At 37.5% G+C, this 13128-nt stretch overlaps 2 protein-coding genes across 2 annotated transcripts in view; one reads left to right on the top strand and one right to left on the bottom strand.

The window, feature by feature from the left end:
* Positions 1 to 13128, bottom strand: part of LOC140578879 (uncharacterized) — a 170131-nt gene that overhangs the window by 18620 nt on the left and 138383 nt on the right. The window lies entirely within an intron of this gene.
* On the top strand, positions 5215 to 8792 carry LOC111850994 (coiled-coil domain-containing protein 106-like). The gene is made up of 3 exons (XM_072700194.1): positions 5215 to 5271; positions 7303 to 7483; positions 8327 to 8792. The coding sequence occupies exons 1-3, from the start codon at positions 5215 to 5217 to the stop codon at positions 8641 to 8643; spliced, it is 555 nt and encodes a 184-aa protein (XP_072556295.1). The 3' UTR covers positions 8644 to 8792.

Here is a 13128-nt window from a genome sequence, read left to right as displayed (position 1 = left end):
TGTGGAAGTTGTTTCATAAATGTTGTTGTAGTTAGTGAGGCAATGGAACGTCTGATTCTGCACTTTGGAGCTGCGGTCAACGGGAGGCTATACTGGATTTCAAACGTTAACAAGTAATGATCAGAGAGAAGGGGACTCTGAGGCATAATAGATACATGTTCCACCAAGATGCCATGACTAATAATCAAATCAAGGGTATGGTTACAGGCATGAGTAGGCCCGACTACATTCTGACATACACCTAGAGAGTCAAGAATAGCTGTAAACGCTATTTTTAAAGGATCACTATCTTTCTCCATATGAATGTTAAAATCACCCACAATAACAGCTTTGTCAGTACTGACCACCAGGTTAGTTAAAAAATCAGTGAACTCCTTAAGAAAATTACTGTACGGCCCAGGTGGTCTATAAACAATAACAATGGTGATTTGGGGTGAAGAGCAAGAAAGAGATGAGCCAGCAAGACTAAGAACAAGAGTTTCAAATGTGCTGAAACTAAGACCACATTTCTCAGTCACTCCTAGGCTGGATTGAAAAATTGCAGCAACACCACCACCTTTGCGATTTGGTCGAGGGTTATGCTTGTAACTGTATTCAGCTGGAGTAGATTCATTCAGTGCCATGAATTCATTTGGTTTAAGCCAGGTCTCCGTGAGGCATATGGCACCAAGACTAAAATCAGTAATTATTTCATTTATTAATAGTGCCTTAGGAGCCAGTGATCTTACATTCATAAGTCCAAGTTTAAGTTTAAGCCCTGCATCACAGCTGTTTTCTAGTATCGGATTCATTGTAATTTTTATTAAGTTATTATGGCACACACTACGGTGGAATCGGCTTCCATGATTAAAAACGCGGGGAACAGACACAGTCTCAATAAAATGAACCCTAGGTGACGACTCTAGGCGACTAGCAGGCGGTCGGTTATGCCGGTTTGCCTGCCGCCTGGGCTTGGCTCTAGTTAGTCAGCGATTTGTCTGGAGACTATGAGCTATGCTTTTAGACAAGAGGTCAGCACCAGCCCGCGAGGGGTGAATACCGTCCCTCTTCAAAAGCCCAGGCCTACCCCAAAACATCCGCCAGTTGTCAATATAACCCACACCATTTATCGGGCACCATTCCGACAGCCAGCGATGTAGCGACGATAATCTGCTGTACATTTCATCGCCACGTCTAGCAGGGATAGGGCCAGAGCACGTTACTGACACACACATCTTCTTCGCAAGGTTGCACACCTCTATAAAATTTGATTTCGTGATCTCCGATTGCCTCAATCGGACATCATTAGTGCCGACGTGGATAATAATGTTAGAGTATTTACGTTTACTTTTAGCCAGCACTTTTAAGTTTGCCGAGATGTCGGTCGCTCTGGCACCAGGGAGACAATTAACTATGGTCGCCGGAGTCGCTACTCTCACGTTTCTTAGAATAGAGTCGCCTATTACTAGAGCACTTTCAACAGGTGTCTCAGCGGGAGTTTCACTGAGTGGGGAGAACCTGTTGGAAACGCGAATGGGCGAATGGTGCCGGTGTGAATTTTGGTTGGATTTACGACTATGCCGCCGGGTCGTCACCCACTCGCCTTGCTGCGTAGGCTCTGCTGCCGGAGCGGGGGGAGACTGAATAGCTATGGCGGACATATCCGGAGCCGCTAACACTGAATCAATAAAACTCTCCGTTTCCTGAATGTCCCGTAACGTCCGGATACGTCCCTCTAAAACTACAATCTTCTCCGTCAGCCTAGCGACTAACTGACACTTCTCACAGGTAAACGTACCGCTAATAACCGGAGAAGAATAACTAAACATATTGCACTCAGAACACGGAACAGGAGACATGATGTTGTACTTACGTGAAACGGTAAGTTCTAAAGCTGGAAGCACCTTTTTGATTGAATGGAGATCGTGGGTCGGTGCTTGCGAAGGTGATTAATCCGTAGGGGTTTGGAGAATTATCAGAAGACTATTAAGCTTGTAAGGATTTTTATTTTTTCCGATGACTTAATTCTAATTAATTCTAATTATTATTTAGGTGATATCTATAGTTTTAAAGTTCGCGCGGTAGCAACCAGTTTCGCTCACGCAGGAAACAGCGGAGAAAGCTTTCCATTCTTTTTCATATGATCTACCTCTGACAAAAGTGCGGGAAATACCACTTAAAGTACAACTTTATCTATCTATAGAGTTTCCCAATGTCATGAATGAGACGACCTAAGGGTCCACTGTGATAATCTTTCGCCAGCCATTCTTGCCATTCAATAACTGCAAGGTGGTCAACCAGTAGTTCTTCTGTGCGGTTACCCCTGAGCCTCCACACATTCTCCTTGAAGGTCCTCCAGGCCCTCTCAATGTGTTGGGTATGAGCTCCTGTCTGGGCATCAACGAATGCCACACTGTGGTTCACAGTATAATGCTTGTAACCAAGCTGGGGCAGAGCATGTCTGTAAGCCCTCCACTCATCACTGATGATAATGGACCCTCTCTTGGCATGGTGAGCAATAAGTGGAATCAGTTCCCTTCTGGTCCTCCTTTCAACTAAGCGGAGGACTGGTTTTGCAGATTTGTGTCCTTGGTATTTCACCCCCAGCATGCCAAACACCCACTTCCTCCTTTTCCATCCACCATCCATTCTGCCTCGCCCATACTGAGAAAAGTCCAAAGAAAGAAAGGAATTTTAAATAGATTTGAAATTAATTAAAATAGATCATGGTTCAAACCCTGTGTAATTATGGTGGATAGTTTAAATTATAATAGTTATGTAATAAAAATATTAATAATAATTATGGTTACAATTTATTTTAAGGTGTCCTTGTTGCACTGTAATTATACATTTAAGTTTTGAGTAATATTAATTAACTACATGTACTTTCTATTTGGTTAGGATTAGGGTTTGGCTTAGGGTTACCTGCAATTATGCATATTTTATTGTTTTTATAATAGTAAATACATGTAACGTGCAACAAGGACACCGTAAAATAAAGTGTTAACATAATTATGACTCTTGCCTTTCTTTTATGTCGAAAGTGACTCTCATCTATAACAATGAACTGTTTTCTGCCCCCGATATGTTGTCCTCTTCTTCTCCTCAATTTGTCCATTGCCACCACACATGCCTCTCGCACTCTTTTGGCCATCATTGACAAGGTTGCAGAGCTCCCTGCTATGTCATCCTCGATCATATCAATTTGCCGCAAACGAAGTCCTTGAGAAAACCTAATAAATACAGTACAGAAAGTACAGAAAATTAATTGACCACATGTGATTGGGGCGTGTGTGTGTGTGTGTGTGTGGGGGGGGGGGGGGGGGGGGGATTAAACTAACCTGTACAGAAATTTCATCCATTTGAAGATTGAGACTTTGGAATGACTAAATATTGACTCGTGCCTAACTGACTTCTTCATTCTTCTGCCTCTGTGACTACTTCGCTGGCACCTCCTGGCAGATAAGTGAAAAGAAATATGCATAGAAGGCAAATAGGTTTTTACATATAAATTCAGATACAATAGTGAACGTGTGATCTACAGAGGTGAAAGTCCATTGGCACAAGTATTGTACATTTGATTTGGAGATCTGAGCTATTTTATACTATTTCATAATTTACTACAATATGAAAATTATGAATTTTCACTATTTTTAAAAATACTTTCACACATTACATACAGTTATCTGACATCTATAATAACTACCTATGAAAATCAAGCTTTTATAAAAATACAATATGTGTATGTAATACATAATGCATTGCATAATTTAATTTAAAAGAATAAAAAAGTAAAACTATGAATGCATTAGGTATGCATTACATTACAGATCAGGGTTCGAAATTAACACCCGCCAACCCGCCAAATGCGGGTTAAAAATCATTTTGGCGGGTATTGATAAAAACTTACCAGCCAGTTTGGCCGGTGATGCATGAACCAGTCATGCAAATCATGTCAGAGACGCTCTGGGTCGTTTGTCCCCTCCGTCCTACATTTCACATGAACACTACACTACGGGTGACGTTTTAGATACCTAAGGCAGCAGCACGCAGATACTGTACGCTTCGGTTTGCGGGTCCAATCAACGACGAGAGCGCGAAAACACAAACAAGAAATAGGAAATATCGGATGAGCAAAGAGGACTGAGCTGGACAGCGAAATAAGCTAAAATCAAAATGCTGCGGTGGTTAGGACAGACGTCAGGATCAGGAAGAGGTGAGAAGAGGAAGGAGGCAGAAGATGAAAATGTTGACAGAGCGTGCGAAACAAAGAGAAGGAAGTTTAATTGTAAATGGCAGAAAGGTTGTCATTGGCTAGTGTTTGATAGTAAAAATGCGGTCATGTTTTGTCAGATTTGCCGTGAGTACACGAAAGAAAAAAATAAAACTAAGAGTTTCGTGGTGGGGATGTATAGTTAAGTTTATAACAGTTTATAACTGTATAGTTTGTTGTGTGTATTGCACTTTCTGTGCGTTTTTCATGCACTGTTAATAAAATGATCAAATTTTCATTCAGTGGCATTCATAATCTCTTATTTTCACCACGTAAAAATTTGTCTAATGGAAATTCTGATTGGCTGGTAACTTCAGAAAGTTACCAGCCACTTTGGCTGGTGATCAAAAAAGTTAATTTCGAACCCTGTTACAGATCTCAAAATTCACCACCCCACCTTACTTACCATTCAAAATTGTCAATGCAATTACTTTGCTTCAACTTCATTCTGTGACTACAGGAATTACATTTAATCCTCCTTTTAAGTATTTTTTTCTTCTGCAGCCATTTTATAAGTTTCAGATGTTTCTTTTCCTCAACCAGCTCGCTCAACTTTCTAGCTAAACTTGGCATACTTGGCCTTGTACGCGTAGGTCTCCTCTGGTCTCCCTCCCACGGACTGTGTGTGGTCGCGCCAAAACTTTCAAATTGTAGCGCTGGGGTCACCCATACACAGCCAATCAGATCCATAGAAAACAATGTTAAATTGTAAAAGTATTTTTAAAGAATTACCATTACACGAATATGTAATAATTTATTTAAACATTTATTTTATCATTTTTTACTCTAATTAAGAAAAAATGCAAAATATAAAATTTTTACTATTAAGTGTTCTAATTGGTTGTATTAGTTGTGACGTACGTGGCCAGTAGGAGCATGTGAACTAGCGGGAGAAATGGCAGCACCGATCAGTACCGAAAAACCTTCCACCCGTTATAGAAAACGGTTCAAACAGAATACAGATGAAACAACCGTCGAGCAAAGAGAAACAGATGAAGCGGGCAGTAGCAGCAGCACAGGTAAGTGTACATTTACCACACAGTGGTAACATTTCTGCTAGCTAACTGCAAGCAATGTAATGTTACTTAGCTAACGTTTTTTTTAGATGCACCAAAACTTTTTGATCAGTACAAGAAGCATTTAAAAATGTTATTTATTATTTACATGGTTTTAAATAGTGTTTTAAATGCCTTAAGTCTTAAAAAATACAATTCAATATGAGTAATGTATCATCATGTATTCAGGGGCGGATCTACCGGGGTGGCATAGGGTGGCAAATGCCACCCTAAAAGAAAGCCTTGCCACCCCTGCTGCCATCCCAGTTGGCAGCAACGAATTAAAAGAAAAATTACGGCCAATTTGACATTTACGAGCGTGAATCTCCAATGTCCGACTGCGCTGAATGTAGCACGAGATAACACCGAGAGATGACGGTCGTAACCCCCCCCCACCGCTACCTGCATCGGCCACCCACACCCCAATATCTCACTCCGAGGTTCTTGGAAAAGTTGAGAGCCCTGGTGATAACTATGATTAAATTCAGTATATAAACGTCTGCCATACGTTGCCACCCCTCAGAAATTCCTGCCCCCCTCTTGCCACCACATAAATATTTTTCTAGATCCGCCCCTGCATGTATTAAAATATTTAGGGTCAACATGACCCCACAGATTGAAGTCACTGCTAAAATTTAAACATAACGTGGGTTAGGTGATTTGAAAGTGTACACTTCTTTTGCATAATCACCTGATAGGTGAAAAATCAGGCCCAGAGCCTTGCCCATATTTAATTTTATTTTTTTAAACATGCTAATGATATTGAAATGATGTAAACCTGTTTCTACAATAATACTGTATGTACTGTTGCATGTAAAGCACAAAATATATCATAATATAAAATAGGCCCAGACAAAAAACCTTATTTATTTTAGACAGTATAGTTAACTTAATGGTTAATTTATACAAATTCACTAATACACATCCTGTTAACAACTTTCTGTATCATTTCAGGAGTGATACAATCCCCGACAGCTGTGCTGTTTGCAAAAAAATGTCGCACACAACTCAGTGAGGCAAAGAAAAAAGAAGACCTTCAATCAAAGAAAATTGCTGAGTTGACCGAAGAAAGAGACTCCCTACTAAAGCAGCTGTCAGAATGTAACTAATTTACAATTACATTCACAGTAACTAAACTTCATGTTGATCAGCTATGGCAAACTACTAAAACATACTCTGAAACACAAAAATTTTTGCCTAACTTGGTGTGAAACTAAGTCAAACTCACTGGATAAGTACTGGGGCCTTAAAGACGTGATGAAATGTAAACAGGAACAGATATTTTCTTCTTTATGGTGACATCCGAATTAAATTAAATGTATACATAGAGTTCTCACAACAAGATCTATAACATACATTTACAAAACAGGTAGAATTCTCATTTACTCTAAGTCATTTAAATTTATTGTTAAAAAATGTGTTCATCATCTTTTACTTTGTTTGTATTCAAAATTAATGCAACCTCTTAATTTGTCCTTGAAAGTTATTGAATCTCATTGTCAAAAAATAATGGGATCCGTATGTTTGTGAGAGGGCACAAACAGTTTGACTTAAATAATTAGTCCACCTAAAAATACAAAATTCTCATAATTTGTAAGTCTAGATGTCTATTTGCACACTTTGGCCAAAAAATAAAAGAAAATGGAAAGTACATAAGACAAGTGGGCAAGTATGAAATACCAAAACCATGAGGTATTGGAACTGGCCCTAACTTACTTGGGTATAGCAATTCAGCAAAGGAAACTGACAGTAAACACAAGGATTTACATTTTACTACATTTTCACTATTAAAGTAACAAACGTTATCTGTGACAAATATTTAGAAAAAATATTTATTCTGATGAGGTCATGACTGTATTTTGGTGTTACGTGTCTCAGTATTAAGCTCTCTGTATTTCTCCCTCTGCATTAGACAAGAAGAAAAGTAGTGCTCGGACAAATGTGTCAGCTGACCTCAATGACTCAGACTTTTCTAACTCATCAGAGTCATTCTAGCAAGCGGCATCCTCTACATCATCTTCCTTGTCTTCTTCATCCTCCTCATCCTCCTCCTCATCTTCTGATTGTCAGAGAAAGAAAGTAAAAAAGCGCAACAAGTACAAGAAAAAGAAGACCCAGAAGGGGAAGAAGAAGAAGAAAGAGAAGATAAGGAAGGAAAGAAACTTTTTAAAGAGAGGTAAGTGGTGTTGGATTTTATCGTCTTTAGCTGAGCAGTTGATGGACCTTTCTCACATTTCCGGGTTTAGTGTTTTCACGATTTTCAATCAAAGGAAAAAAATGACAGAGATATTGCATTAGCGTTAACTAGTTTTTTGTAACTTGATAAAAAGGTGATATAATACAAAGTATAGTCTTACAAATGTACATACGTTGTTTTTTTCAAAAATCAAAATATGAATAAATGTCAATGCGTTATGATGATGACCGTTAAAACGCGTCATCACAGTCTTGTGAAAAGGGTCCATTGGTGGCTGGATCAGCAATTAGAAGTTAGTGGAGAGAAGTCTTTACTGAAGCTGTCAGTGTAGATAACTTTTTCAGGAGTGATGTCATGTCTAGGACCTCCTTAAGGAGAGCCTGCAATACACAAGAAAAAGACAAAAATTGTAGTGTTCTTGTAATTATGGGACCCTTGGTTTATAGTACACTTCACTGATACAACTGGCTTGCAACTGGATTTGTCTCAGTGTTTATGGGTTGCTTTGGTTATACCTTTACAAGAAGATACAACTAGTTTGCATATCACATATTCTTTCAGGCTGTAAAATGTTCCAGTGTTAACCGTATCTTTTTTGATACACAGTATGTTGATCAAGAATAGTGTTGACATTAATTTTATTATTGATCTAGAGTATGGTTTAGTAAAATAGTCATTTCAGTGTAATATGTTACATAATGGAAGATTTACAAACATGATTAAATGTTACATTAACAAGAACAGTAGTAAAGAATTTTACAAGGTTATGGATATTTTCACAGCTTGGTTAATTATTTTTTTTTTGTTTGTTTGTTTTTGCAGCTGTGAATCCAAAGGACGTTGTAAAGAGATACAAAAAGGTCTTGCATCATTTCAGGCAAGGGAAGAACTTGAGGTGTTCTTACAAGGCGGTTGGAGTGGACAGGAACACAGTGGTTGCCAGTGTTGCAATTGCAGAACTTGCCATTGTGTCTCAAACGAAGTATGAAGAACTCCTACAAGGCTGCTCCAGAGGCCAGAAGCTGCAGACCTTTATCCAGAAGTGTTCAGATGTCTTAAGCAATGATCCCGCACTTTTGTCAGAGGTAGATCATATGAAAAAGAATGGAAAGCTTCTCCCCATAATGAAGAGAAAGTAAAAAGTCGGGTACTGTGCCAGTTTATGTTTTCATACTAGTTTAGGTTAAACAGTTGAGAGTTCAAAGATTGTTACCAAAGTTACCATTTGTCATGTAAAGTGCTCAATTGCTCAATTTTGCAAACCTGCTGGTTACAGGTTGTGTGGATATGTTTGGAGGGGCTGGGGGTTTGCAAAATTTGTTATAAGTTGTTACATTCAATAGAAAATGTTATTTTGAACCTGCATGGTTGAAATAAATGTTATTCTGCCAGCACCATTATGCATTATTTCCTCATACTTGTACACTGTTAAAGAGTGATTGTTTTGCAGCTTACAGTAATCATCTTTACAAAGATTTGCAAATGATTTACTTATTGACATTGTAATAGGTCAGGAATAGCAGAAATTATATTTTTTTGTACGTGTTACAGTAATTAGGGGATGCAGAAAGTGTTGTAAATGCCTTGTGTACAGCTACAGATGATTTGAAACAGGTAAAAAAGATCTACGAATGATGAGTAAAACATTTACAAGTGATGAGTAGTTTACACTTTAGATTAGGGGATGCAGAAAGTGTTGTAAATGCCTTGTGTACAGCTACAGATGATTTGAAACAGGTAAGAAAGATCTATGAATGATGAGTAAAACATTTACAAGTGATGAGTAGTTTACACTTTAGATTAGGGGATGCAGAAAGTGTTGTAAATGCCTTGTGTACAGCTACAGATGATTTGAAACAGGTAAAAAAGATCTACGAATGATGAGTAAAACATTTACAAGTGATGAGTAGTTTACACTTTAGATTAGGGGATGCAGAAAGTGTTGTAAATGCCTTGTGTACAGCTACAGATGATTTGAAACAGGTAAGAAAGATCTACGAATGATGAGTAAAACATTTACAAGTGATGAGTAGTTTACACTTTAGATTAGGGGATGCAGAAAGTGTTGTAAATGCCTTGTGTACAGCTACAGATGATTTGAAACAGGTAAGAAAGATCTACGAATGATGAGTAAAACGTGTGCTGCAATGTAAGGGCTGACTGCAGACAGATGTGTTCTTTGACACATGGAGTATGTTAACGCTGTAACGCTGTGGAAGGTGAAACTGGTTCACATTATCACTAGATCCCACACTCTCCAAGACTATGCTGATGAAAGAAAGGGTTTAACACAACCCACTGTAATCCCCTAACTGTAAGTCATTTACACGTTGATTCACTTGACTCCAAATAATTTATTATTCTTAAAAAAAGAGCTTTAGCATAATTGCATTTTTGTGCTTTTTAACCGACCATGATTAACATATTTATCAAAATATGATTAACATATTTATCATTCCTTTTTGAATGCAGTCATGTTTTGTAAATGGTAGGTTCATCACTAACTAATCACTTGTAAATGACTTGTAAATGTATTAACAAAACATACACAAACTGTTAGCATATCACTTAATCATTTATGAATGTTTTGTAAATAATTAGTTCATCATTAACTAATCACTTGTAAATGCCTTACAAAGGAACGTTATAAAGTATTACCATGATGGCTTCACGAAAACACGTTTTCCTATAATAGTAGGTCGAACTCTTATAGGGGAAGCGCAGGTGTCATGAAATGAGCTCAGAATGTCAAGTTATAATGAAATCTTAATTTTGTGTTAGTTTGTCATGATTTCTTCACGAAAACACGTTTTCCTATAATGGTAGGTAGAACTCTTGTAGGGGAAGCGCAGGTTTCATGAAATGAACTCAGAATGTCAAGTTATAATGAAATCTTCATTTTGTGTTAGTTTGTCATGATTTCTTCACGAAAACACGTTTTCCTATAATGGTAGGTCGAGCTCTTGTAGGGGAAGCGCAGGATTCGTGAAATGAACTCAGAATGTCAAGTTATAATGAAATCTTCATTTTGTGTTAGTTTGTCATGATTTCTTCACGAAAACACGTTTTCCTATAATGTTAGGTCGAACTCTTGTAGGGGAAGCGCAGGTTTCATGAAATGAACTCAGAATGTCAAGTTATAATGAAATCTTCATTTTGTGTTAGTTTGTCATGATTTCTTCACGAAAACACGTTTTCCTATAATGGTAGGTCGAACTCTTGTAGGGGAAGCGCAGGATTCATGAAATGAACTCAGAATGTCAAGTTATAATGAAATCTTCATTTTGTGTTAGTTTGTCATGATTTCTTCACGAAAACACGTTTTCCTATAATGTTAGGTCGAACTCTTGTAGGGGAAGCGCAGGTTTCATGAAATGAACTCAGAATGTCAAGTTATAATGAAATCTTCATTTTGTGTTACTGTAGTTTGTCATGATTTCTTCACGAAAACACGTTTTCCTATAATGGTAGGTCGAACTCTTGTAGGGGAAGCACAGGATTCATGAAATGAACTCAGAATGTCAAGTTATAATGAAATCTTCATTTTGTGTTAGTTTGTCATGATTTCTTCACGAAAACACGTTTTCCTATAATGTTAGGTCGAACTCTTGTAGGGGAAGCGCAGGTTTCATGAAATGAACTCAGAATGTCAAGTTATAATGAAATCTTCATTTTGTGTTACAGTAGTTTGTCATGATTTCTTCACGAAAACACGTTTTCCTATAATGGTAGGTCGAACTCTTGTAGGGGAAGCGCAGGTTTCATGAAATAAACTCAGAATGTCAAGTTACAATGAAATCTTCATTTTGTGTTAGTTTGTCATGATTTCTTCACGAAAACACGTTTTCCTATAATGGTAGGTTAAACTCTTGTAGGGGAAGCGCAGGTTTCATGAAATGATTTCAGAATGTCAAGTTATAATGAAATCTTCATTTTGTGTTAGTTTGTCATGATTTCTTCACGAAAACACGTTTTCCTATAATGGTAGGTCGAACTCTTGTAGGGGAAGCGCAGGATTCATGAAATGAACTCATAATGTCAAGTTATAATGAAATCTTCATTTTGTGTTAGTTTGTCATGATTTCTTCACGAAAACACGTTTTCCTATAATGTTAGGCGAACTCTTATAGGGGAAGCGCAGGTTTCATGAAATCAACTCAGAATGTCAAGTTATAATGAAATCTTCATTTTGTGTTAGTTTGTCATGATTTCTTCACGAAAACACGTTTTCCTATAATGTTAGGTCGAACTCTTATAGAGGAAGCGCAGGTTTCATGAAATCAACTCAGAATGTCAAGTTATAATGAAATCTTCATTTTGTGTTAGTTTGTCATGATTTCTTCACGAAAACACGTTTTCCTATAATGTTAGGTCGAACTCTTGTAAGGGAAGCGCAGGTTTCATGAAATGAACTCAGAATGTCAAGTTATAATGAAATCTTCATTTTCTGTTAGTTTGTCATGATTTCTTCACGAAAACACGTTTTCCTATAATGTTAGGTCGAACTCTTATAGGGGAAGCGCAGGTTTCATGAAAACAACTCAGAATGTCAAGTTATAATGAAATCTTCGTTTTGTGTTAGTTTGTCATGAATTCTTCACGAAAACACGTTTTCCTATAATGGTAGGTCGAACTCTTATAGGGGAAACGCAGGTTTCATGAAATGAGCTCAGAATGTCAAGTTATAATGAAATCTTCATTTTGTGTTAGTTTGTCATGATTTCTTCACGAAAACATGTTTTCCTATAATGTTAGGTCAAACTCTTGTAGGGGAAGCGCAGGTTTCATGAAATGAACTCAGAATGTCAAGTTATAATGAAATCTTCATTTTGTGTTAGTTTGTCATGATTTCTTCACAAAAACACGTTTTCCTATAATAGTAGGTCGAACTCTTATAGGGGAAGCGCAGGTGTCATGAAATGAGCTCAGAATGTCAAGTTATAATGAAATCTTCATTTTGTGTTAGTTTGTCATGATTTCTTCACGAAAACACATTTTCCTATAATGGTAGGTCGAACTCTTGTAGGGGAAGCGCAGGTTTCATGAAATGAACTCAGAATGTCAAGTTATAATGAAATCTTCATTTTGTGTTAGTTTGTCATGATTTCTTCACGAAAACACGTTTTCCTATAATGGTAGGTCGAACTCTTGTAGGGGAAGCGCAGGATTCATGAAATGAACTCAGAATGTCAAGTTATAATGAAATCTTCATTTTGTGTTAGTTTGTCATGATTTCTTCACGAAAACACGTTTTCCTATAATGTTAGGTCGAACTCTTGTAGGGGAAGCGCAGGTTTCATGAAATGAACTCAGAATGTCAAGTTATAATGAAATCTTCATTTTGTGTTAGTTTGTCATGATTTCTTCACGAAAACACGTTTTCCTATAATGGTAGGTCGAACTCTTGTAGGGGAAGCGCAGGATTCATGAAATGAACTCAGAATGTCAAGTTATAATGAAATCTTCATTTTGTGTTAGTTTGTCATGATTTCTTCACGAAAACACGTTTTCCTATAATGTTAGGTCGAACTCTTGTAGGGGAAGCGCAGGTTTCATGAAATGAACTCAGAATGTCAAGTTATAATGAAATCTTCATTTTGTGTTAGTTTGTCATGATTTCTTGA

Source organism: Paramormyrops kingsleyae, chromosome 16, assembly GCF_048594095.1.
Source record: "Paramormyrops kingsleyae isolate MSU_618 chromosome 16, PKINGS_0.4, whole genome shotgun sequence".
NCBI classification, from domain to species: Eukaryota; Metazoa; Chordata; class Actinopteri; order Osteoglossiformes; family Mormyridae; genus Paramormyrops; species Paramormyrops kingsleyae.
The sequence above is the reverse complement of the archived record's forward strand: the minus strand, read 5'-3'. Positions and strand labels throughout refer to the sequence as shown.

Bases quoted from the DNA above. Each gene is read 5' to 3' on its own strand.
- LOC111850994 (XM_072700194.1), top strand. From the start codon at position 5,215: ATGAAACAACCGTCGAGCAAAGAGAAACAGATGAAGCGGGCAGTAGCA. The intron at 5,272-7,302 runs GTAAGTGTACAT...GAGTCATTCTAG, and splicing joins GGGCAGTAGCAGCAGCACAG to CAAGCGGCATCCTCTACATC. The intron at 7,484-8,326 runs GTAAGTGGTGTT...TTGTTTTTGCAG, and splicing joins AAGAAACTTTTTAAAGAGAG to CTGTGAATCCAAAGGACGTT.